The following is a 24,430-nucleotide window of genomic DNA, read 5'->3' as shown; positions in this document are numbered from 1 at the left end:
CTTCTTCAAAAATTACTGATGAGGAAGAACTTAATTCTGTCTGTTTCCTGGCTGTTTTCTGTATGTCTTATGCATTTTTTGCCCCTCATTTACTCCATTACTGACTTCTTCTGTGCTTAGCCGATTTTCTTGTAGTGAACTCTTGATTCCTTTTTCATTTCTTTTTGCATAAAGTCTATTGATATTTTCTTTGTGGTTATCAAGAATATTACATTTACCCTTCTAAAGTTCAACCAGTATCATTTGAATTGTAACCAACTTCAATAGCACACAGAAACTCTGTTCCTCTACAGTTCCATTCATCCTCCTTACATTATTGTTGTCACAAATTACACCTTTATACTTTGTGAGCCCAATAACATGGATTTATGATTATTTTATGCATTTGTTTTTTCAATCATGTAAGAAATAAAAAGTAGAGTTACAAGCCAGTAGCACAATACTGGCTTTAGTATCTGCCCATGTATTTATCTTTACTGGAGATTTCTATTTCTTTATACAGCTTCGAGTTGCTGTCTAGTGTCCTTTCATTTCAACCTGAAGGTTCAATTTAGCATTTGTCATAGGGCAGTGGTAGGAAGTTGTAAAACAAACGCCCTCAGCCTTTGTTCATCTGGGAATGTGTTAATTTCTCCCTAAGTTTTGAAACCAGTTTGGCCAAATATAGAATTCTTGGTGGACAATTTTTTTCTTTCAGCACTTTAAATATGTCTGGCCTCTTCCCTGGTTTCAGATAGGAAATTAGCTATGAACCTTTTTGAGGATCCCTGCTTTGTAACAAGTTTGTTTTTTCTTTCTCCTTTGGGAGTAAAGATTCTTTCTCTGTCTTTTGGCATCTGAGACTTTGATTATACTGTTTCTTGTTGTGGCATTCCTTGAGTTTCTCTTAGTCCTGAAATCAGGCAAAGATTTACAGCAACCAAACACATACTGAACCAGGGAAGGGGCAATTTGAAAATGGCAGGAAAGCTTTGTGGCATTTTTACTTGCCCTTGCCCCATCTACACTTAGTGTAGTGATGGTCTTAAAGTGGTGGGGTCTTAATGCAGTGATAGTCTTAAAGTAGCAGCAGACCATTCGTAGTATGGGGCCCTCAATCCTGCTTCAGGAGGGAGCAGAAGAGCCCATACTCTCGGATTATTATGTGTATCTGTTCTAACCTGTCTGGGAGCTACCTGAAGGACTGACACAAGATGCTTATCTCTGTCTTAGCTAACCTGGAACACAGTCTGGAAAAGCAGCGGTCATTGCTCAAAAAAAGTGCAAGGTGAACTAACAAAGCACAGATGGCTGAGGCAGAAGACTGTGCATTGAAATACAATAGACCATATAAGATGCAGGAGCAAAAGTTGGGGGAGATTCTTTGGGAACTTAGAACATACAAAAAGTACACATGTGTCCAGAGAAATTAAGAAAGCCACATGCATACTCAAGATAAGATGCATGTTCTGAAAACACCAGAGGAGTCTCTAAGCTTTTACCATGGGCTGAGCCCTGAACTCAGTGCAGGTCAGCTAAATGTTAAGGAGTGATCCAGCAATCTGCACAATGGGGAGAGGTGTGTGGTTTTGAGTGTGCATGTGGATGTGCTTGTGTATATTTGTTTTTGTTTGTCTTAGGTGCAGGAATTCAAGGACATCTCTGTCAAAACATTAGCTAAACATGAACTGAAGGAACAGAGACTTCAGTGCCTACATACGATAAGGGGTACAGTCATTGCAAAACTAGTTTGGAAAGGTCCCTAAACAAACAGACTACTACAGCCTTCAACAATCCAAAGCCCAGAAAACCCTGGGAAAGTGGGAGAATCTGATTTCCATAGACACCCCATTACAATATTTGAAAGCCAAATGTTCAACCAAAAAACTCACAAGGTATACAAAGACATGGAAAAGTATGGTCCATTTAAGAAAACAAATTAATTGATGAAACCATCCCTAAGGAAGCCCAGACTTTTCTCCATTACATATTCTTGCCTCCTTTGTCATAGGTTCATTGACCATAAGTGCATAGGTTTCTTTCTGGGCTCTCTATTCTGTTCCAGTGATGGATGTTTTTGTGCCGGTACCATACTGTTTTGATTACTGTAGGTTTGTAGCACAGTCTGAAGCCAGGGACCATGATTCCTCTAGTTGTGTTCTTCTTTCTCAAGACTGTTTTAGCTATTCAGGATCTTTTGTGTTTCCACACAAACTTTAAAATTATTTATTCTAGGTCTGTGGAAAATGCCCTTGATATGTTGATACAGACTACACTGAATCCGTAGATTTCCTTGGGTATGATGGTCATGTTAACAATATTAATTCTTCCAATCCGTGACCATGGTATATCTTTCCAGCTGTTTGTGTCATCTTTCATTTCTTTTATGAGTGTCATATAGTTTCCTGGGTACAGGTCTTTTACCTCCTTAGGCAGGTTTATTCTTATGTATTTTATTCTTTTTTATGCGATTGTAAATGGGATTGTTTCCTTAATTTCTCTTTCTGATAGTTCACTGTGAGTGTATAGAAATACAAAATTTATGTATAGAAATCTATTGTATCCTGCAAGTTTACCAAGTTCATGTTTGAGCTCGAATAGGTTTTTGATGGTGTCTTTCAGATTTTCTATGTATCATGCCATCTGCAAACAGGGACAGTTTTACTTTTTCCTTTCCATTTTGGAGTCCTTTTATTTATTTATTTTTTCTTGTCTGATTGCTGTGGCTAGGACTTCCAAAACTCTGTTCAATAAAAGTGGTTAGAGTGGGCATCCTTGTCTTGTTCCTAATCTTAGGGGAAATGCTTTCAGCTTTTCACCATTGAGTATGTTAGCTATGGGCTTGTCATATATGGCCTTTATTATGTTGAGGTATGTTCCCTCTGTGCCCACTTTCTGGAGAGTTTTTACCATGAATGGATATTGAATTTTTTTAAAAGCTTTTTCTGCATCTATTGAGATGATCGTATGGTTTTTAGTCTTCAATTTGTTACTGTGATGATAAGAGACCTAAGACAGCTACAGAGGCTAAGTGTCCTTTCCTTCCCTCAATGGGTAGCTATCATTGTTCTGCCTTCTAATTGAGTTAGTATCTGAGTAAAGAACTGCCAGGTGTCATTTAGTTCACAATACACTGCTGTGGCAATATAGAAATGAATTTGCCTAAGTCATTTGGCTTTTCTCAATTATAGTAAATGAATATACTGAATGAATACTTCAACTTAAGGAAATGTTCTTAAAAATATATTAATGTAGGCAACTTCAGTGGAGAACTGAAAACAAAACAAAACATTCAGGTAAAGGGCTGAAATAAAAGTACACTCAGTTGTATCCAGTTTCCTCTTGTAAATCTCTCTTTTTAATTTGAGTGGACAGTCACTTGAGAATATCTGACTTGGGGCTAAGGAAATCTAAGCCTTCTTGGCCACACTGTATTCTCTTATGTCATTTAATAAAGACACCAGTTGGGCTGCTGAAAAAAGCGTGGGAAAAATCAATCCCTCACATCCAAAGGACGGCTCTTGAAAATATGTGTGGTGTTGTAGTTATTTTGCTCTTCTGGCCTCAGAAGTTCTAATCTTAACCTTAGCCCCTCATGGAGAGAGACTTTGTAAACCAATTCCCACATTACTCATTATGTGACTGTTGAAAAAGAGAAACCCAGCTCTTTTCCTGTGCTTTCAACCAGTTATCTTCTTCAAAAATCTGTTTGGATTGTTATACCTTAATCTTGCCTGGCAAGGGACTTATGGGAAGGTTCTTATTGTTTGAAAGTTTGGTGCCAGTATCTGCAAAGAAAGAAGAAAGATGTGTTTATCAAACATCCCAATAATGAAGGTGTGTGAAAGCAACTTTTGAAAAAGTTAATCTGTCAGAGTTTAGCCCTATTATTACAATTTATTTTATTCATTGAAAATAAATAATTATCAATGAATTCTTTCTAGATTTTCTACTTTCCCAAAGTTCCCTGAATTCACATTCTAAGAGGAAAAATGGTATTTTAAGTCACTGCTCTTCACCTTATATTATTTATAATCACTCCTCGTGACTTCTTCCTTCCAAGAAACGTGATCCTGAGAAGTGTCCTTTGTTTGTCTTTGTGGAATAAGTGATGCGGATGCATCCTGGAGACCTGTGAGATGTTCAACTTCTGACATAATGAAACTAGGATGGAGAGTTCTGGAAAGATCTGGAAAGGTGACTGGTAGAGTGTGGCCAGATGTGGGAGAAGAGAGACGTACAGAGAGAGGGAGAGGAAATTTTCAGAGGGAGAAAATGAAACATAATTAAATAAGTTTTGTTGTGTGGTGTGGGATGCAAGCCTTTCTCTCCCCCTTTCCTTCACAATCTCTTTGTTAAAGACTGTGTTTTTCATTAGTTTTACTAGGATAGGATTTGCCATTTTGTTTGGATACTGAGAATGGACCCATGGGAACAGTTACATTTGGGTTATCTCTGACTGTCTTTAATGAAGAACATAAATATTGGCCACACTATCTATGCACATGCTATCACCATGCCTTTTTTGTTCTCTGTTCATATATCTAAGTCCTCTTCTTTCTTTAAGGTCAATCTCAAATCTCATCTGAAATGTACATTTATTGATAGATTCAACCCATAATGAACTGTCCCTTCTTTGTCCTCCTTAGGCTCTGATTATTTATAAAAACTCATTTTTGAACTTAGAGACTGTCCAATATGATATATTAGTTATTTCATCAGCATATGTTATATGCTCAACACAATTATACGCTTTTGTGGGGCTGGGATCATACATTCTGTAATTTTTCTCAGTACTTACACTTACTTTGATAAAAAGCGCATTCATTCATCTAAACATCATTTATTGGGTGTTAATTAAATATCTCAACTCAGTAAATATTGTTTGAATGAATGCATGCATGAATGAGGGAGTATGCAATAGGTAGCCTAATGTACCGCCCAATGTGAGAAAACCAAAAACATAAACACAAAAGCAAGCCAAAAAGTGGACCAGGACTTTCTGTAAAATATCCTGCTTTTTGTTGGATGATGCCATGAAAATCAAGATGCTCCTGAAAGGTCTTAATAGCTGACCAAGAATAGTAAACAATTGAAATTCTCTCAGGCTTCTTCAACCCTATCACTGGACACATGTATACCTCTCCGGAATGGTATTAAAAGAAGAGATTAATAAAGCTTTTATAAATGAGTTGATAAATCTCTAAATATTTAAGTCTTCATTGCCTGCTAGGTTTTCTCTATTTTGGGTTTCCAAAAGATTTCAATAAACCACAGGATAATTAAAAATTAGACATTATCTTTCTTACCTTGACATTTTTTGATGGTAAACACCTTTTTATTGTGTCCATAGAGCTGCCCGTTTTCCACCAGTACAGTACTTAAGTGAATTTTGCTCTGGATGGTGGGATATATAAGATGTAAACGAATTGTTTGTATATGTTTTAGAATTTTTCAAAAGGGCCTGGCCATGGAAATGCATTGAATATTACTTAAATAACTAAAGTAACTTCCTGAGAATTATTATTCTATTCTGGTTAGGATATATCTGCTCTGGTTTGTTAAAATTTCGCTTTAGAGTGGTTTTAATTTTGTTTCTGATAGGGTCCTAGGATTTATTGCCACACCCATCCTGCATCTGTTTTTCTTTGAATTACTCTCCTTGCAGTTTCTGATTCATACAGGGCCTTACAGGTTAGTGACAACCTGGCCATCACAACGCGGGGAAGGACAGGCCTACTTTTCAGAGGTGTTGATGTTTTCTGTACCTGAAGATTTTCAAGAGATATCAATCTTCCTCACCACCTCCCTTGGCCCTCTTAATGGACTAAGCAGTTCCTCATGAAATTTCTGTAGGATATCTGTACCAACTTCTCAATATTGTTCCATCCTGAGTCTAAATTCCTGGCCTCAAGGTAATGTTAGATTTCTAGCTCCAGCCCCTATTTACATAAGGCCTATACTAAGGAACGGAACCCACAGACATCAGTCCGCTCTTCTTTCTCTGGATTTAATTTCTCTGTTACTTTCTGAAACATGCAGGTGTTCCTTTCTTTCTTTTAATCTCAGCTATGTGCTCTTAACTTTTTCAAAATTGACCCAGAATTTACATGTGTCTCCAGTAAGAGTATATTAAATTGAGCTTAGTCTGCTATTCTACTGGCATATTTGAGATCCAGATAATTTGCTACTTAACTGGATTCAATGACCTGTATATTTCAGGCATCTAAAACTCACCATGTTCCAAATTTCCCTCCTTATAGTTAGTAATTTTCTTGGGAATCTGGATGAGATTAAATGGAATAAAGTTAGTGAGTGGCCCAGGAATGCCTGAAAGTTCGTTTGTCAGAGTGGCCAGGGAAAGTTAAGCAAGGAAGAAAAGCAAATGAAAAACAGAATCCCATTATTATGGCTGAGTTTACTCCCAGGATTCCATGCAGAGCTCTCTGTAGAGCTGGGTTGGGTTATAACTTATGCCAGAGCTCTACGTGGGGCTGACACCATCTCATGCCAAGCTGTCAGTTCTGGGCTCACGTCATCTCTGGTCCACTCTGTGGAGTGGAAACTTTGGAGGAATGGCCAATGTGTTCTGTGGCGTAGGAAGAGGGAACTTGTGAATGTGACTTTCTAAATTGTGGAGGAACTAACCACTGTAAATATGCCTTGAACTATGTTGTTTAATTTGACCAGTCAGATCAATGACTTTCCCCTTGAATGAAATGCTGCTACGTATATGAGCAGAAAAACAAAACTGGTATAAGGAATAGATAGCTAGTGGGAAGCTTCCGCATAGCACAGGGAGATGCGCTCGGTGCTTTGTGACCACCTAGAGGGGTGGGATAGGGAGGGTGGGAGGGAGGGAGATGCAAGAGGGAGGAGATATGGGGACATATGTATAACTGATTTACTTTGTTATAAAGCAGAAACTAACACACCATTGTAAAACAATTATACTCCAATAAAGATGTTAAAAAAAAAAACTGGTATAAGGAGATGGAGAGACTGGGAGTCTTATTTTCCCACCAATTAACTTTGCCTCTGACCATGACCTTCCCTTTGAGTCTCCTAGACCTTGGGGATGATCGCAGCCCCTTGGGTTGGGTGACGGCAACCCCATCTTCACTAGAACCTCTATAGTTAACTTCGATTTTTCCCACTCCGACTATCCATCCCATGTATGCAGTCAGACAATTGATCTTGGACTTTTCCTGACAAAATATGCTTGAATATAACCATTTCTTTTCACTCCCACTGCTACTGCTCTTGTCACTGCCTTAACTAGGGCTTTATCTTTAAGTTCTTTATATAAATATACAAATAAATAAAATATAATATTAATTCTGATGATTTTAAAGTCTTTTCTTTTTTTTTTTTTTGACACATTGTCTTATTTTATTCAAATAGCAGTCTGCTCACACATGGTCCAAGAACACCCAAATAATAAAGCAAAGACTGGTCTTCAAACATTATAGCCAATGATGCCACGCTTGCCTATGATCTCACCAACATAAAACCACATCCACACCTCAGTGGCCACCAAACCATTCAGTAGAGCTTCCTTAACTGTAAGCTGTTTGAAGCTACCAGTTTGAGCACTATTGATAATTTTTTTCAAGCTCTGAATAGCTGTAGGGATCTCAGCAGGGGTTGGAGGAACCAGCTCAACCTTGGCATAGTGCCAAAATGTGGCCAATCGAGGCTTCGAGTAAGTCACAGCAGCGCTGACCAGCGCCGGGGCCTTCTCCGCGAGGTTACGGACAAACTGGGCCATGGTTCTAAGACGGAAAGCCCGTCTCGCCGACCGGCCGGCTGAATGTTAAAGTCTTTTCTTGATAAAGACCTTTCCTGATAAAGATACCCAATATCTTATATAAATATTTTTGTATTATCTGTTCTTAGAATTTTAGCCATATGATTCTATCTCTTGGTTTGTCTAGAACTTTTTGATTGAATGCTGGCTATTTTATTTGGCTTTTTTTGTTTTTCTCAGTGGAAACGTTGTTTTGCTTCAAAATATTTTATTCTACCTGGAAGTAGCAAATCTTCGAATTACAATTTTTTAAATGCTTTCAAATATCAATACTATAGGTGTCACAAAATCTGGAAAAATGACATTTAAAAATGAACTACTGCCAGATGTGTCTCTATAAAACTTTTCCCCCACTCTTTTAGCTATATATTCTTTAACTGCTTCCTCATACGACAGTTTATGTATTTTCGAAATAAAATTTTAAGAAATAAACTTTGTAGTTTTTAGACATAGATTTCTTGTAACATGGTTGATTAGAATTTGCTTCTAGTTATTAATAGTTTAGAAAAGTTTATTTCAGCTTCACAATTTATTATTGATAATGTCACATTAATTTTCATTGTTAACTTAGAGAAAACCTTTATGGATTACTTCCTCATAAATATTTACTATTATAAATGCATTACTGATTTCAATACTGCTATAGGTTTGTGCATTACAGGGATTCTGATAAAATACTCATTCACACCATTCCATTACACACATTGTTGATGGAGTATATTCATTTATTTATTTATTTATTTATGTATTTATGTATTTTTGGCTGTCTTGGGTCTTCGTTGCTGTGCGCAGGCAGGCTTTCTCTACTTGCAGGGACTGGGGGCTACTCTTCGTTGCGGTGCACAAGCTTCTCATTGCGGTGGCTTCTCTTGTTGCAGAGCACAGGTGCTAGGCATGGAGGCTTCAGTGGTTGTGGCTCGCAGGCTCAATAGTCGTGGCTCACGGGCTCTAGAGCGCAGGTTCCGTAGTTGTGGCGCACCGGCTTAGTTGCTCCGTGGCATGTGGGATCTTCCCGGACCAGGGCTCGAACCCTTGTCCCCTGCATTGGCAGGTGGCTTCTTAACCACTGCGCCATCAGGGAAGCCCCTGGAGTATATTCTTGACAGAAGAAAATTTCCGTTTTGACTAAGCTTGATGAGAACTGAATCTTTGACTTATCTTTCACATGCCTGATGATTGAAATAATTTTCCACAGAATAGCTTCTGGTTTTGTACTTTTCGGTTCTTTTTTTCTTCTTCAAACGCACATGCTTTGAGAGCTGTGAAGTGCAAGACATGGCTATATTGTAAGGTGGTTTTTGTCCTTATGCTTCTGTGTCTTGTGCTAGGTTAAGTCAGTAGGGTAGTCAGTATGAGTACTGGAAGTTATTCCTGTAATGGGATAGTATATAGTCAATTACATATGGCGGTGTCTGAAAATCACATAATAGCCTCACTTAAAACATCTCCTTAGGGCTTCCCTGGTGGCGCAGTGGTTGAGAGTCCACCTGCCGACGCAGGGGACACAGGTTCGTCCCGGTCCGGGAAGATCCCACATGCCGCGGAGCGGCTAGGCCCATGAGCCATGGCCGCTGCGCCTGTGCGTCCAGAGCCTGTGCTCCACAACGGGAGAGGCCACAACAGTGAGAGGCCCGCGTACCACAGAAAAAAGAAAATCTCCTTAGCCAGATTTCAAAAAAGCCTGTGGCCATTCCAGTATGATCCAACATAGCGGAATATGATAGAAGGAAAATTGGCAAAGAAAGAGACGCTGGTCTTACCTGATGGAAGTTAAAATATCTCACTTTTGACAATTTTGCAAAAACCTATAATTCCATGAACTAATTTCTAGGGTTCTTCATAGGACCTAAAAAGGAACCCATAGAGTTGTGGAACAACAATAGAAACTGCTGTGATGAGAAGCCCGGGAACCGCAACAAAGAGTAGCCCCCGCTCGCCGCAACTAGAGAAAGTCTGCACGTAGCATTGAAGACCCAATGCAGCCAAAATAAAAATAAATAAATAAAGATAAATTATTTTTTAAAAAATAATACTCAGGTTTGAGGCATGAGAAATATGATGAGAAATTAGCTAATCCTTTCAAAACTTTTAAAATATCAAACTCAGTCTCTAAGCATTATATACAACATCGGTTACTTATTAGTGGTTTGGGAAGGCCAATTAAAAATTTTCTGAACTTACTGTATTGAAATTCACGGCCCTAATGTTTTCCACATTGACTATATGAATGATGAAGTAAAGTCAATCATGTATTTCCTTTCCAACTGGACAGAAAACAAAATTTTGAAAAGTGTTTGGACTACTGACTTTTGATTTCTTCTAAGGCAAGTGTATAGGTAATTTTTATTCCCTGATTAGGAGAATAATAATTAGGTGGAAGAGGGCAGGGTTAAGAATTAAGATTTCAAGAGCGTGAGAGGTAGATGGCCAACCAGAGTTCCTAAGATTTGGTGCGTGTAACTGTTGCCGCCGCTTAAGCCTGCCAAAGCAGTGGTACGGCTGCTGCCCTCGTATTTGCTACCTCTAGAAACATTCTTGCCAGTAGTGGCGGCAGCGGGACTCAATTACCCCCTTTTCTCTCTCCAGAAGCTCCAGATGGCGTCTTCTGTGGGCAACGTGGCCGACAGCACAGAACCAACGAAACGTATGCTTTCCTTCCAAGGGTTAGCTGAGTTGGCACATCGAGAATATCAGGCAGGAGATTTTGAGGCAGCTGAGAGACACTGCATGCAGCTGTGGAGACAAGAGCCAGACAATACTGGAGTACTTTTATTACTTTCATCTCTACACTTCCAGTGTCGAAGGCTGGACAGATCTGCCCACTTTAGTACTCTGGCAGTTAAACAGAACCCTCTTCTGGCAGAAGCCTATTCGAATTTGGGGAATGTGTACAAGGAAAGAGGGCAGTTGCAGGAAGCAATTGAGCATTACCGGCATGCATTGCGTCTCAAACCAGATTTCATCAATGGTTATATTAACCTGGCAGCCGCTTTGGTAGCAGCAGGTGACATGGAAGGGGCAGTACAAGCTTACGTCTCTGCTCTTCAGTACAATCCTGATTTGTACTGTGTTCGCAGTGACCTGGGGAACCTGCTCAAAGCCCTGGGTCGCTTGGAAGGAGCCAAGGCATGTTATTTGAAAGCAATGGAGACGCAACCGAACTTTGCAGTAGCTTGGAGTAATCTTGGCTGTGTTTTCAATGCACAAGGGGAGATTTGGCTTGCAATTCATCACTTTGAAAAGGCTGTCACCCTTGACCCCAATTTTCTGGATGCTTATATCAATTTAGGAAATGTCTTGAAAGAGGCACGGATTTTTGACAGAGCTGTGGCAGCTTACCTTTGTGCCCTAAGCTTGAGCCCAAATCATGCAGTGGTACATGCCAACCTGGCTTGTGTATACTATGAGCAAGGCCTCATAGATCTGGCAGTAGACACCTACAGGTGAGCTATTGAATTGCAACCACATTTCCCTGATGCTTACTGCTACCTAGCCAACGCTCTGGAAGAGAAGGGCAGTGTTGCCGAAGCAGAAGAGTGTTATAATACAGCTCTGCGGCTGTGTCCCACCCATGCAGACTCTCTGAATAACCTAGCCAATATCAAAGGAGACCAGGGAAACTTTGAAGAGGCAGTTCGCTTGTATTGTAAAGCATTAGAAGTCTTCCCACAGTTTGCTGTTGCCCATTCAAATTTAGCAAGTGTATTGCAGCAGCAGGGAAAACTGCAGGAAGCTCTGATGCATTATAAGGAGGCTGTTCGAATCAGTCCTACCTTTGCTGATGCCTACTGTAATATGGGAAACACTCTAAAGGAGATGCAGGATGTTCAGGGAGCCTTGCAGTGTTATACTCGTGCCATTCAGATTAACCCTGCACTTGCGGATGCCCACAGCAATCTGGCTTCCATTCACAAGTATTCAGGGAATATTCCAGAAGCACTTGCTTCTTATCACACTGCTCTGAAGCTTGAACCTGATTTTCCTGACGCTTATTGTGATTTGGCTCATTGCCTGCAGATTGTCTGTGATTGGACAGACTATGATGAGCGAATGAAGAAGTTGGTCAGCATTGTGGCTGACCAGCTGGAGAAGAATAGGTTGCCTTCTGTGCAGCCTCATCATAGTATGCTCTATCCTCTTTCTCATGGCTTCAGGAAGGCTATTGCTGAGAGCCACGGGAACCTCTGCTTGGATGAGATCAGTGTCTTTCATAAACCACCGTACGAACATCCAAAAGACTTGAAGCTCAGTGATGGTCGACTGCGTGTAGGATACGTGAGTTCTGACTTTGGGAATCATCCTACTTCTCATCTTATGCAGTCTATTCCAGGCATGCACAATCCTGATAAATTTGAGGTATTCTGTTATGCCCTGAGCCCAGATGATGGCACAAACTTCCAAGTGAAGGTGATGGCAGAAGCCCATCATTTCATTGATCTTTCTCAGATTCCATGCAATGGGAAAGCAGCTGATCGCATCCATCAAGATGGTATACACATCCTTGTAAATATGAATGGTTATACCAGGGGTGCTTGAAATGAACTCTTTGCTCTCAGGCCAGCTCCTATTCAGGCAATGTGGCTGGGCTACCCTGGGACCAGTGGCGTGCTTTTCATGGATTATATCATCACTGATCAGGAAACTTCACCTGCTGAAGTTGCTGAGCAGTATTCTGAGAAACTGGCTTATATGCCCCATACTTTCTTTATTGGTGATCATGCTAATATGTTCCCTCACCTGAAGAAGAAGGCAGTCATCGATTTTAAGTCCAATGGGCACATTTGTGACAATCGGATTGTGCTGAATGGCATCGACCTCAAAGCATTTCTTGATAGTCTCCCAGATGTGCAGATTGTCAAGACGAAATGTCCTGATGGAGGAGACAATGCAGACAGCAGTAATACGGCTCTTAATATGCCTGTCATTCCTATGAATACTATTGCAGAGGCAGTTATTGAAATGATTAACAGAGGACAAATTCAGATAACAATTAATGGATTCAGTCTTAGCAATGGACTGGCAACTACCCAGATCAACATTAAGGCTGCCATTGGAGAGGAGGTTCCCCGTACCATTATTGTAACCACACATTCTCAGTACGGGTTACCGGAAGATGCCATTGTGTACTGTAACTTCAATCAGTTATATAAAATTGACCCATCTACTTTGCAGATGTGGGCAAATATTCTGAAGCGTGTTCCCAATAGTGTACTGTGGCTGTTGCGTTTTCCAGCAGTAGGAGAACCTAATATTCAACAGTATGCACAAAATATGGGCCTTCCCCAGAACCGTATCATTTTTTCACCTGTTGCTCCTAAGGAGGAACATGTTCGGAGAGGCCAGCTGGCTGATGTCTGCTTGGACACTCCACTCTGTAATGGACACACCACAGGGATGGATGTCCTTTGGTCAGGGACACCCATGGTGACTATGCCAGGAGAGACTCTTGCTTCCCGAGTTGCAGCTTCCCAGCTCACTTGTTTAGGCTGTCTTGAGCTTATTGCTCAAAATAGACAAGAATATGAAGACATAGCTGTGAAACTGGGAACTGATCTAGAATACCTGAAGAAAATTCGTGGCAAAGTCTGGAAGCAGAGAACATCTAGCCCTCTGTTCAACACCAAACAATACACAATGGACCTAGAGCGGCTCTATCTACAGATGTGGGAGCATTACGCAGCTGGCAACAAACCTGATCACATGATTAAGCCTGTTGAAGTCACTGAGTCGGCCTAAATAATGACTGTGTGCACAGGAGAATTACCCTGTACCTGAGCCTCAACCTTCTGGGGGAAAGGGAACTACTTTTTCCTTATCTGTACAATACCATGCTGCAGATGGGTGACAGACAATGATAAGAAATAGCACAGCCAGACTTGCTTCCTGCATGATCATGATCACGATAGGGAGAGACACAAGAGATGGGAAACTGCTGTTCCACAAGGAGTCTCCATAGAATTTTGCAGCAGCCAGGTGTCTGGAAGGTCTGGAAGGTAAGTCTGGAAGGTCTGATCTCCCTTGGTCTTCCATGGGATGGATGGTTAGTGTGGAAGGGAGATAGAGATTGCCCAGCCGTTTTGTGATTATCATGGATTGATTGAGTCTTCTGAATTAATATTTTTCTTTATATTTTGGGTATTGGAGCTTTTAAAAATGTTTGGTTTCAGGTATTTTTATTCATGTGAAGTGTATATGGTTCTCTTTAGATAAGGTTTTAAGCTAAAATATTCCTTGTTTTAGTTTCTGAACTCGACAGATAAATGGGGACTTTGCTGGTGTCGTCTTTTTATAGGTTTTATAAACCACTTGAGCCTATATCAGTCATTTTAGTGTCTGACATAATGTTTGGAACTATCAGTGCTTTGTTGGTTTATAGATGATGGCTTAAATTCTTTTCCTGGTCCGTTTCCTTCTTCCCTTCCCCCCACTTTAAAGATTCTCCTGTAACTTGGCTAACAAAAAACCAAGTCTGATTCAAAACCTCCCAGAGTGTTTCTCTTAACCGCATCATCTGGTGCCAAATGAAGATTCTTAGGAGTGATTATTAATTCTGAAGGGCACAGTTGTGGTACTGTCACTGATGATAATAATAATGGATTTTTGGCCTAGAGTTTTGACCTATTTCACCAGTGTTTTACCGTTGACTGCCCCTCTATGCTGCTTCCAAAAGTCATAGTGTGTGTTAAGACTTTTACTTTCATTTCTAATGTTTGTTTGTTTGTTTTAGTGAGTCCTGTTCTACCTTTTTCTTTCAGCAGAAATGAAATCCCAGGTAAGTATAAGTATTCAAATATTTGATCAGTAAGTCACAGTTATCTCCAGTACATTAAATAACTTTCATCAAAAAACATGTTATAGGTAAAAAGCTCTGAAGGACCAGCTATGTATATGATAATTATGTTTCAGACCTTCTAGGGTATTATATATAATAACTTGTCTTCTGGACGTGGTCTTGAAGTCTTTATGGATTCAGTCTCAGTAGTAGCGAACTGCACTGCTACTTGGTTTGGAGTACAAATTAGACTTTAGCCCTCCTGGAGGTTGAGTTTTTGGTATTGAAAACCATAGGAATGAAATTATTGTATTTCAGCAAAGGATCGAGGGCTTGAGGCTTAAACAAGGCAACATATGTGTGGGAAGCAGTCAGCCTTGAGGGCAGGTAAGGACATGCCAGGCATGCGGCCGCTGCTCGAAGGAACTGTCCCTACTTGTTCCCCTCCTTGTTCCATTCCATGGGAGATAAATCACCAGGGCCCAGAGATCAGAAAGAATGTAAAATGAGACAAGCAAAGCTGTCTCCCCCCTGCACATGCAGGTTATTTTTGATGCTTCTGGGTTTATGGGTTTCCTCCCAGGGAAGTTAACCTCAAGCCGAGACAGTCTGTAGATAATGTAAACCACCATCTGGCAACCTTCCTTTTTCTAGTCTAGATAATCTGCAACTGTAGCGCAATAAAATTTGCCTTGCAACCATCAATTGTCTTGGTCCTTCTGACCCCATCCGTCAGTGCTACTTCAGTTCCTTACCCCTTCCCTTCTGACCCTGGGCGGTGAGATCCTCTTTCTCCGGCTGGTCCGTGGCAAGTGGCACTCGAACAGGGACCTGAAGCGCAAAGGCAATTAAAAGAAAAAGAAAGTGCAGGTAAGAGAACACTTATGCAAAATATGTGTGGCCACCAGTAACAGTGAAACTAATAGAGGCATAAGGCAATAGTCAGAAGTAAAATAAGATGGGGCAAAAGGGCTCAAAGGAGTGTGAATTATTTGCTCAGGTTTTACTTTCGATGCTTAAAGCTCGGGGTAATAAAGTTTCTACCTCACAGTTGACTGAATTTTTACAGCATATCCATGGTGTATCTCCCTGGTTTCCTGATGGCGGCTCTGGTGACATAGAAATCTGGCAGAAAGTTGGAGAAGATTTAAAAAATTATTACGAGTCTCGAGGGCCTACTCATACTCCTGTTGTTACATATAGTTTGTGGACTCTGATAAAAATATGTTTAGATTCTTCTCATGATAGTGTTGATTTGAATGTAAAGTCAGAAAAACATAAGCCTCTGACAGAAGGAGAGACTGTATTATCAGCTACTGTGTCGCCACTTCCTAAACCGAAAGAGCTAATTAATTTAAATAGTTTAGATGAAGAGGAACATTTTGACTTAACAGATGAGGCTTGTAAACATAAAAGAGAGAAATATCCTGAGGATGATTTTCTAATGGCTGTGATAGATAAGTCAGTGAAAAAGCTGCAGGTTAATAAGGACTGTCTTCCTCAAAAATCTACATCTGTAAAAATGCTCAGTCCGTTGCAGCGCACTGTACAAGGAGAAATAAAACGAGGAGAAGATCCTATTTTCTGTTGTCCCGTCATAGAAAGACCTGGTCCTAATAATCCTCAACAAGCTACTAGGGAGCATCAGCCTCTCCCTTTTAAAGTTTTGAAAGATTGAAAATCTGCCTGTGCTCAATATGGGCCCACTGCTCCTTTTACTGCTGCTATGGTTGACAGGAGAAGCTCTTCCCCCCGCTGATTGGAAGTCTATTGCACGAGCTTGTTTAAATGGTGGAGATTATTTAATATGGAAGTTTGATTTTTATGAACGGGCTGGTGAACAAGCAGAAAAGAATGCTGCCCATAATATTCCAGTTGATTATCATATGCTGATTGGGGAAGGACAATATCTTTCTTTACAAGATCAATTAACTTATCCCTTTGTTGCTTATCCTCAAATAAATCATTTGGCATTACAAGCCTGGAGGAAATGACCTTCTACACACAAAACTGAGGATCTTTCAACAATTAGACAGGGACCTGATGAACCATATGCTGATTTTGTAGATAGGTTGTCACAGGCGGTGGGGAGACTCATTGTGGACAGACTCACTGGTACAATTGTAGTTAAGCAGCTTGCTTTTGAGAATGCTAATAATGCATGTCAGGCTGCAATTCGACCTTGGAGAAAACGGGGAACATTGGAGGATTATATTCACCTTTGTGCAGACATTGGGCCTACTTATATACAGGGTGCTGCTGTGGCTGCAGCATTAACTAAAGTGGGGTTTAAAAACAATCAAAAGAAAACAAAGACTTGTTTTAAATGCGGAAAGGCAGGTCCTTTTGCTAGAGAATGTAGATCTTTTAATTCTAACCCTAGTCCTTCCTTCCCTACTCAAAAACCTCCAGATGGTCAGAAAATCCCTGGTTTATGCCCTAAATGCAATAGGGGAAAACATTGGGCACAAGATTGTTGCTCAGTGGCCCACAAGGATGGGCCACCACTGTCGGGGAACTCTTCCCGGGGCCTTCCCCGGCCCCAACAAATAATAAGGGCAATGTCTGTGTATCCTCCTCAAATTATCAATCAGACATTAACCAAAAACAGAAACATACAATATCCTCACTCTCCAGAGCAACACCAGGAAGCGCAGGACTGGAGCTCAGTACCTCCGCCCGATATGTATTAACTCCTGAAATGGGTCCTCAGGCCCTCTCTACGGGCATCTGTGGACCTTTACCCAAGGGTTTGATGGGACTATTATTGGGAAGAAGTAGTGTCACCATGAAAGGTTTAACTATTATGCCAGGAGTCACAGATTCTGACTACGAAGGAGAAATAAAAGTCATGGCACAAACTATTAAAAATATAATAACTATTTCTCCTGGTGATAAAATTGCACAATTGCTACTTTTGCCCTTTGTACCTCATGGACAAATTTTACAACATCAAAAGAGAGAAACAAAGGCTTTTGGATCGTCTAATGCTGCCTACTGGATTCAGAAGATAGGGAAAGAATGTCCAGAAATGAAATGAACCATTAATGGAAAGGTTTGTTAGACACTGGAGCTGATGTCTCTGTTATGACGCAGATACACTGGCCTAAACTTTGGCCCATTAGTCCTACTATTACAGAACTTCACGGAATAGGACAAAGTTCTTCTCCTATGCAAAGTAGTCAGTTTTTTTTATGGCAAGATAGTGAGGGCCATTCAGGATACTTCCAGCCTTATGTTTTGCCTGGGCTGCCTTTAAACCTCTGGGGCCGAGATATATTAAAAGAAATGGGAGTATTACTTTATAGTCCAAACTCTCAAGTCTCTAATATGATGTTGGATCAAGGATTTCTTCCCACAAAAGGGCTGGGAACAAATCAACAAGGAACTGTCTATCCTATTGATGTGAAAATAAAATATGATAGACAAGGTTTGGGTTTTTCTTAGGGGCCTTGGATTCTCCACTCACTGCTGATCCAATTACTTGGCTGACTGATGACCCTGTATGGGTGGACCGATGGCCCCTCACAAAGGAGAAATGAGAAGCTGCAGAACAATTAGTACTGGAACAATTAGGGCATTTAGAAATTTCCAGTAGTCCTTGGAATACTCCTATTTTTATTATGAAGAAAACATCTGGAAAATATAGGTTATTATTGGATCTAAGAGCTAATAATGGGAGCTCTTCAACCAGGCCTACCCTCTCCAACAGCCATACCACACAATTATCATCTTCTAGTTATAGATTTAAAAGATTGTTTTTTCACTATTCCTTTGTTTCCTGAAGATAGAAAACATTTTGCTTTTAGCTTGCCTGCCTTAATTTTTAAGGAACCCATGAGGAGATTTCAATGGAAAGTATTGCCTCAGGGCATGGCAAATAGTCCTACATTATGCCAAAAATATGTGGCTCAGGCCTTGACTCCTGTGAGAAAAAGGTTTCCATCGTTATATCGCATACATTATATGGATGATATACTTTTAGCCACTGATAATATTTCTTTATTAGAGACTGCTTTTCAATTTTTACAACAGTCCTTACAATCATTTGGCTTGGTCATTGCCTCAAGAAAACTTCAAAGACAATCTCCATTTTTATATTTGGGAAAATATATTGATAACACTACTATTAGGCCTCAAAAACTGCAAATTCGAGTTGATAATTTAAAAACATTAAATGCTTTTCAAAAATTACTTGGAGATATTAATTGGCTAAGGCCTGCCTTAAAACTTACTACTGCTCAATTACAGCCTTTGTTTGATATTCTTAAAGGTGACTCAGATCCTTCTTCTTCACGCTCTATGACTCCAGAAGGATTTCAAGCTTTACAAATAGTCAATAGATCTATCAGTTCTACACAATTAACTAGAATTCATACTCACCTTCCAATTTTCTTAATAATTTGTCCAACTCCTCATGTGCCTACTGCCGTCTTATGGCAAACTGTTGGAATTATTGAATAGATTCATATGAAAACTACACCCTCTAAAGTTATTAACCCTTATTATGAACTTATTAGTAATTTAATAATGCAAGGTAGAACTAGATGCTTACAACCTATAAGTATAGAACCTTCTCAAATTATTATCCCTGATTCAGTTAGTCAACAAAATTGGCTTTTTCAACATAGTAATGAATGGGGTCTTGCTCTTGCAGGATTTTCAGGTACCTTGGAATGCCATTACCCTGCTGATAAATTGATCCAATTCAGCAAACTTAACTCATATCTTTCCTTCTATAATTAGGCAACAGCCTGTCCCTCATGTACCTTTGGTTTTTACGGACGGTTCTTCTTCAGGAGTGGCTACTGTAATCATTGACGACGGAACAAACCTCGTTAAAGAAACTTCCTTGACTTCAGCTCAACGTGTTGAACTGTATGCTGTCATTATGTCTTTTAAACATTTGCCTTCTATATCTTTTAATTTGTTTTCTGATAGTAAATATCTTATTAGCTTGTGATTTCTTCTGGAGACTGCGAGCATAGGACATACTAATGACCCTGAATTATCATCCTCTTTTCGTTTGCTTCAACAGCTTATTCGTTCCCATGATGGTCCTGTCGCAGGTCTGTATATCCGTGCTCATTCTAACTTGCCTGGTCCATTGACTAAACTTAATGCGACTGCAGATGTTTTAACTCGATCTAAACGTGATCTTTATCCTGTACATTTTCCTCCCAAGAATAGAGTTGAAGTTACTCCTCCTCCTCAATCTCTTTTCCGTAAAGCAGGACATGTCCCAATTTACCGTACTCCTCCTTTCCGTTCGTCATGCTGTCAAGAATGGCTAATATACTGCATTCATTATCTCCATACTCTTGATACTCATGGTCCATGTCCTGGACACCCTCATATTATGGTAAGTTATGATCAAACTGCTTCACAAGCAGCACAGCAGTTGCACGCTTTACACCGTCAGTCAGCGGCTACATTACACACACAATTTTCCCTTACTGGTGAAGCCGCCCCACAAATTGTTAAGCAATGCCCACAATGCTTACCTCACCTTCCTGTTCCACATTATGTTGTTAATCCTCGTGGATTATTACCTAGACATTTATGGCAAATGGATGTTACTCATATCCCGTCTTTTGGGAAATTACAGTTTGTTCATGTCACTATCGATACTTATTCTGGTTTCCTCTGTGCTACAGCACAGACCGGAGAAGCTACTAAACATGTTATCACTCATTTATTACACTGTTTTGCTTTCATGAACCTTCCCAAAATTATTAAAACAGATAATGGGCCCGCTGCTTTTGCAACATTTTGTAATTCATTACAAAATTACCCATATTACAGGCATTCCATATAACCCTCAAGGACAAGGTATTATAGAACGTGCAAATAGATCTTTAAAGCTAACTATTGAAAAAATAAAAATGGGGGAATTGTATAGAACAACGCCACATAACCTTATAAATGATGCTCTGTTTATTTTAAATGTTCTCACTGTTGACAAATTTGGCTGCTCTGCAGGGGGAAGGTTGGTGGCTGAGCCAAGATTGGCCTCTCAATCTCCGGAGGTCCTCTGGAGAGATCCGTTAACCAGCACTTGGAGTGGTCCTGATCCTGTGTTGATTTGGGGACGTGGTCACGTGTGTATCTTTCCCAGATCAGCGCCTGGACCTTGCTGGCTTCCTGAGCGCTTAGTCAAGCAAATAGATGGCTTGCCACAGCTCACCTAGTTCAGAAGATGAAGAAGCTCTGCATCTCTCCCGAAAATTTGACAGTGTTGATTCAGAAAAAGAAGAAGAGGAGACCACTTGCCAGGACGACTCAAAGGAGTGATGTTCCAACTTGGGGACAAATTAAACAACTGGTTTCATGAGCTCAAGAGTCAGTGAAACAACAGAATAATCCTGTTACACCTGTAACTTTTTTTTTGGTTATGTTGGCAACCATTTCATGTGTTCCCTCTGTTAATGCAGCAACTTACTGGGCCTATGTACCTGATCCTCCACTATTACAACCTATATCTTGGTCTGAAGCAGAGTTTCCTGTATTTTACAATGATAACTGTTTATGGGCCTCTTATTGGGAATATAAAACAAATCAATATGTCTGTAAATTATACTAACTGGCTTAGTACACATCCTGTCTGTCTTAGCCCACTGAATCTGGAAACTGGACATGTAAAGGCTATTAGTTATGAGCATACAGATGTTTATGAGGGAACGGATCAATCAATTAGTTTGTCAGGCTCTCCAGGCATCCTTCGTTTTACAGGAACCAACATTACTCTTACATGCCACGCTACCAGCCGACGAGAGGATCTTAAGGATACCATCATTTGGTATAAAATGGGCAAGCTATTAATATTAGAGGTCAAATCTCATACGCCTCACCACTTAGGGATTCCGCTATTACTATAGCCAAGGTTACAGGTGAAGATTCAGGAAATTATTTCTGTATGAAGCGTTTACTTGGAGGACAAGGGATACTTATAGCTGGACATAAGGTTACTATGCTTAACAGAAAATCAAAAAATCAATTTCCTCCCTTTATGACCGTTAACTTTCCTGGATCCACTTTTGAACGTTGCAATGCATCTTGGAATAATAACCAAATATGGTGTACTATAGATTATACCAAGGTGTCAATTCTTATCTCTTCTTTTCCCATCATAGATAGGTTTATCACATTTCAAAAGAACTGGGATATATGGAAACTAGCTCTAACTTATTCCAATACACCTGTTATAACTTGTGTTGCTCCTCCGTATACACTTTTGTTTGGTTCTATTAACATTGGTAATTCTTCCAAAGGAGGATATAATATTAGCTGTGTTAATTGTATTTTTAGCAGTTGTATGTTCCCTTCTGCAGGAACGCAATCTGTGCTTATACTAAAGCAACCCATGTATGTTATGGTGCCTGTACATCTGAGAGAACCTTGGTATGAAGATACTGGAGTACAGGCATGGGTGGAACTCTCTAAAGCCTTGCAGAGAGGAGACACTTTCTTGGGTGGCTAATAGTAAGTTTACTTGCCTTGGCTGCTCTGTCTGCTACCGTGGCTACTGCCGGTCTTGCTCTTTCACAGAGTATTCATCATGCTCACTTTGCTAATCAGTTATCTCAACATAGCAGTCTTGCTTTATCTTTACAAAGTCACATATATTTACAGATTAATAACAAGTTAGATGAATTTAAAAACGCAATTTTGGGGATTGGAGATCAGATGGCAGCATTAAAATTGAGGATGCGTCTAGCTTGTCATGCAAAGTATACATGGATGTGTGTTACTCCTTAAAAGTACAGTGACTGTATTTGGGAATGGGAAAAAGTAAAAATGCATCTGCTGAGTGTTTGGTCAGATAATAATATTAGTCTTGATCTTAAGAAATTAAATGCTGAAATTCAGGATATACAAAATACACATCTTGATGATGTTTCGCCAGAAGATGTAATTCAAACTTTACTGGACCATTTAAAGTGGTTAAATCCTCAGTCTTGGATTACCGGAAGGTTGTCAGGATTTATTACCCTGGCCATAATTTACCTATTATTGATATTAATCTTCTCATGTCTGTTTCGTATCCTCATGCAACAGTATACTACTCTCGGCACTAAACTTCATGGAATTATTTTGCAGCAAAAGTTAAAAAATAAAAAAGGGGGACCTGTGGGAAGCAGTCAGCCTTGAGAGCAGGTAAGGACATGCCAGGCATGCAGCCGCTGCTCGAAGGGACTGTCCCTACTTGTTCCCCTCCTTGTTCCATTCCATGGGAGATAAATCACCAGGGCCCAGAGATCAGAAAGAATGTAAAATGAGACAAGCAAAGCTGTCTTCCCCCTGCACATGCAGGTTATTTTTGATGCTTCTTGGTTTATGGGTTTCCTCCCAGGGAAGTTAACCTTGAGCCGAGACAGTCTGTAGATAATGTAAACCACCATCTGGCAACCTTCCTTTTTCTAGTCTATATAATCTGCAACTGTAGCGCAATAAAATTTGCCTTGCAACCATCAGTTGTCTTGGTCCTTCACCCATTCGTCGGTGCCACTTCAGTTCCTTACCCCTTCCCTTCTGACCCCGGGCGGTGAAATCCTCTTTCTCCGGCTGGTCCGCGGCACACATGAATATATGTTTTTGTCTTGCTGTACTGCACCTGTGCTGTCTAGCAACAGATATTTTGTCTGCTAGTAGTGTTCTAGATTATGTCTTTCCAAAGCGCTGAGGCAGTGCACCTATTCTGTAGTTGCAGCTGATGCCTGAATGTAGCCTAGCTGACAAATTATTGATTAATAAGAACTTGAATTTCTGAAAGATTTGTACTGTTAACCAAAATCTGAGCAAGGAATCTCAAATGTAATTCTTAGCCAGAATTACATGTTAATGAACTATTGAACAGTGTAAATGAAGGAACATCAGTGTAAGGATTTCTTTTAATTTATTTTTTACCTGCTTGAGATATCAGTTAAAGTTTGCCAGCTTGGTTGCAGATGAATGGACGTTTGAAGTTCACCAAACTACTTAATGTGGGATAGGATAATAGACTTCCAGCGCCCTCAAGGCTGTGACCTTGCAGCCATTTTACATAGCACATCCTCCTCCTTTCCCTGGCCCGAAAAGTAGCAGCTCTGTTGAAGCTTTGCATATTGTAACAGGCTTTCGTTTCCAGGTTATATGTCTGTGGAAGACTTAATTCTGAATAGAGATATAGATATTACTGGAAACTAATTGTTTTTTCTATTATACTCTGATTTATCAAAAAAGTAAAACATTTAAATTGTGCTACAGAAATTCAGAAGTTGTCTTGCAATCTTTAAACAATAAATGAATGAGTTGCCCTTAAAAAAAAAAAAGGATTAAGCAGTTAAGCTGTTGGTCCCACATCAGACAAATTATCCTTATACCTCCTGTCAATATTGTTAACAGAGACTGTTATTTTATTAATCCTTATGATCCCATGATTCTTTCTTTCATGTTTCAGGGCACAGCAGGTGAGAGAGTGGATTTGTTAAGCTGGGTGGGTTTATCCTTCTTTTATGCGTTCATTCAATTTTATGTTCATTTACTTATTGTACACACATGGCAATAGAAGCTGCTAAAGCAATCATTGCTATTCTGCAAAACAACAAGGCACAGAAGCAGATGTCTTATTTCTGAGATTTCTCCCCCCAGGATTATTATGATTAAAGATCCTTTCCCCCACTCCCTGGAGAGGATAAGGGGCTGCTTGCTGGAGGTTTTTTAATGACTTGGGGAAAGGCTCAAATATCCCCCCATTATGGTAATCCACCCCAGGGGCAAACCACACAAGAATATTATGAATTTATTTTATTTTTCTATCCTTGCAAAGGTAATACTCAGCTCATTAGAATATGAAAACTATACTGTCAAATTTCAGAATTACATGGATG

At 40.0% G+C, this 24,430-nt stretch overlaps 1 protein-coding gene and 2 pseudogenes across 5 annotated transcripts in view; 1 reads left to right on the top strand and 2 right to left on the bottom strand.

Annotated features, from left to right (window-relative positions):
- Positions 1-7,360: 7,360 nt before the first annotated feature.
- Positions 7,361-7,796, bottom strand: LOC115850973 (ATP synthase subunit g, mitochondrial pseudogene; annotated as a pseudogene).
- A 2,458-nt stretch (positions 7,797-10,254) lies between these two features.
- Positions 10,255-23,032, top strand: LOC115850875 (UDP-N-acetylglucosamine--peptide N-acetylglucosaminyltransferase 110 kDa subunit pseudogene; annotated as a pseudogene).
- LOC115850539 (metabotropic glutamate receptor 7-like) overlaps positions 12,618-24,430 on the bottom strand; it is a 282,573-nt gene continuing 270,760 nt past the window's right edge. For 3 of the 5 annotated variants that reach the window (XM_070044789.1, XM_070044805.1, XM_070044802.1), the window contains one exon: positions 14,983-15,392. Coding sequence is in view for 2 of the 5 variants with exons in the window: in XM_070044802.1 (XP_069900903.1) it covers positions 15,313-15,392 (80 nt within the window). In the remaining 3 variants the exon portion in view is untranslated. Of the gene's footprint in view, positions 12,660-14,982; positions 15,393-24,430 lie in introns of those variants that run through there. The other 2 variants (XM_070044806.1, XM_070044790.1) reach the window with 2 other exon arrangements.

Source organism: Globicephala melas, unplaced genomic scaffold (genome assembly GCF_963455315.2).
Source record: "Globicephala melas unplaced genomic scaffold, mGloMel1.2 SCAFFOLD_226, whole genome shotgun sequence".
Lineage (NCBI taxonomy): Eukaryota > Metazoa > Chordata > Mammalia > Artiodactyla > Delphinidae > Globicephala > Globicephala melas.
Note: the sequence above shows the minus strand (reverse complement) of the source record. Positions and strands in the feature narration are given on the sequence as shown.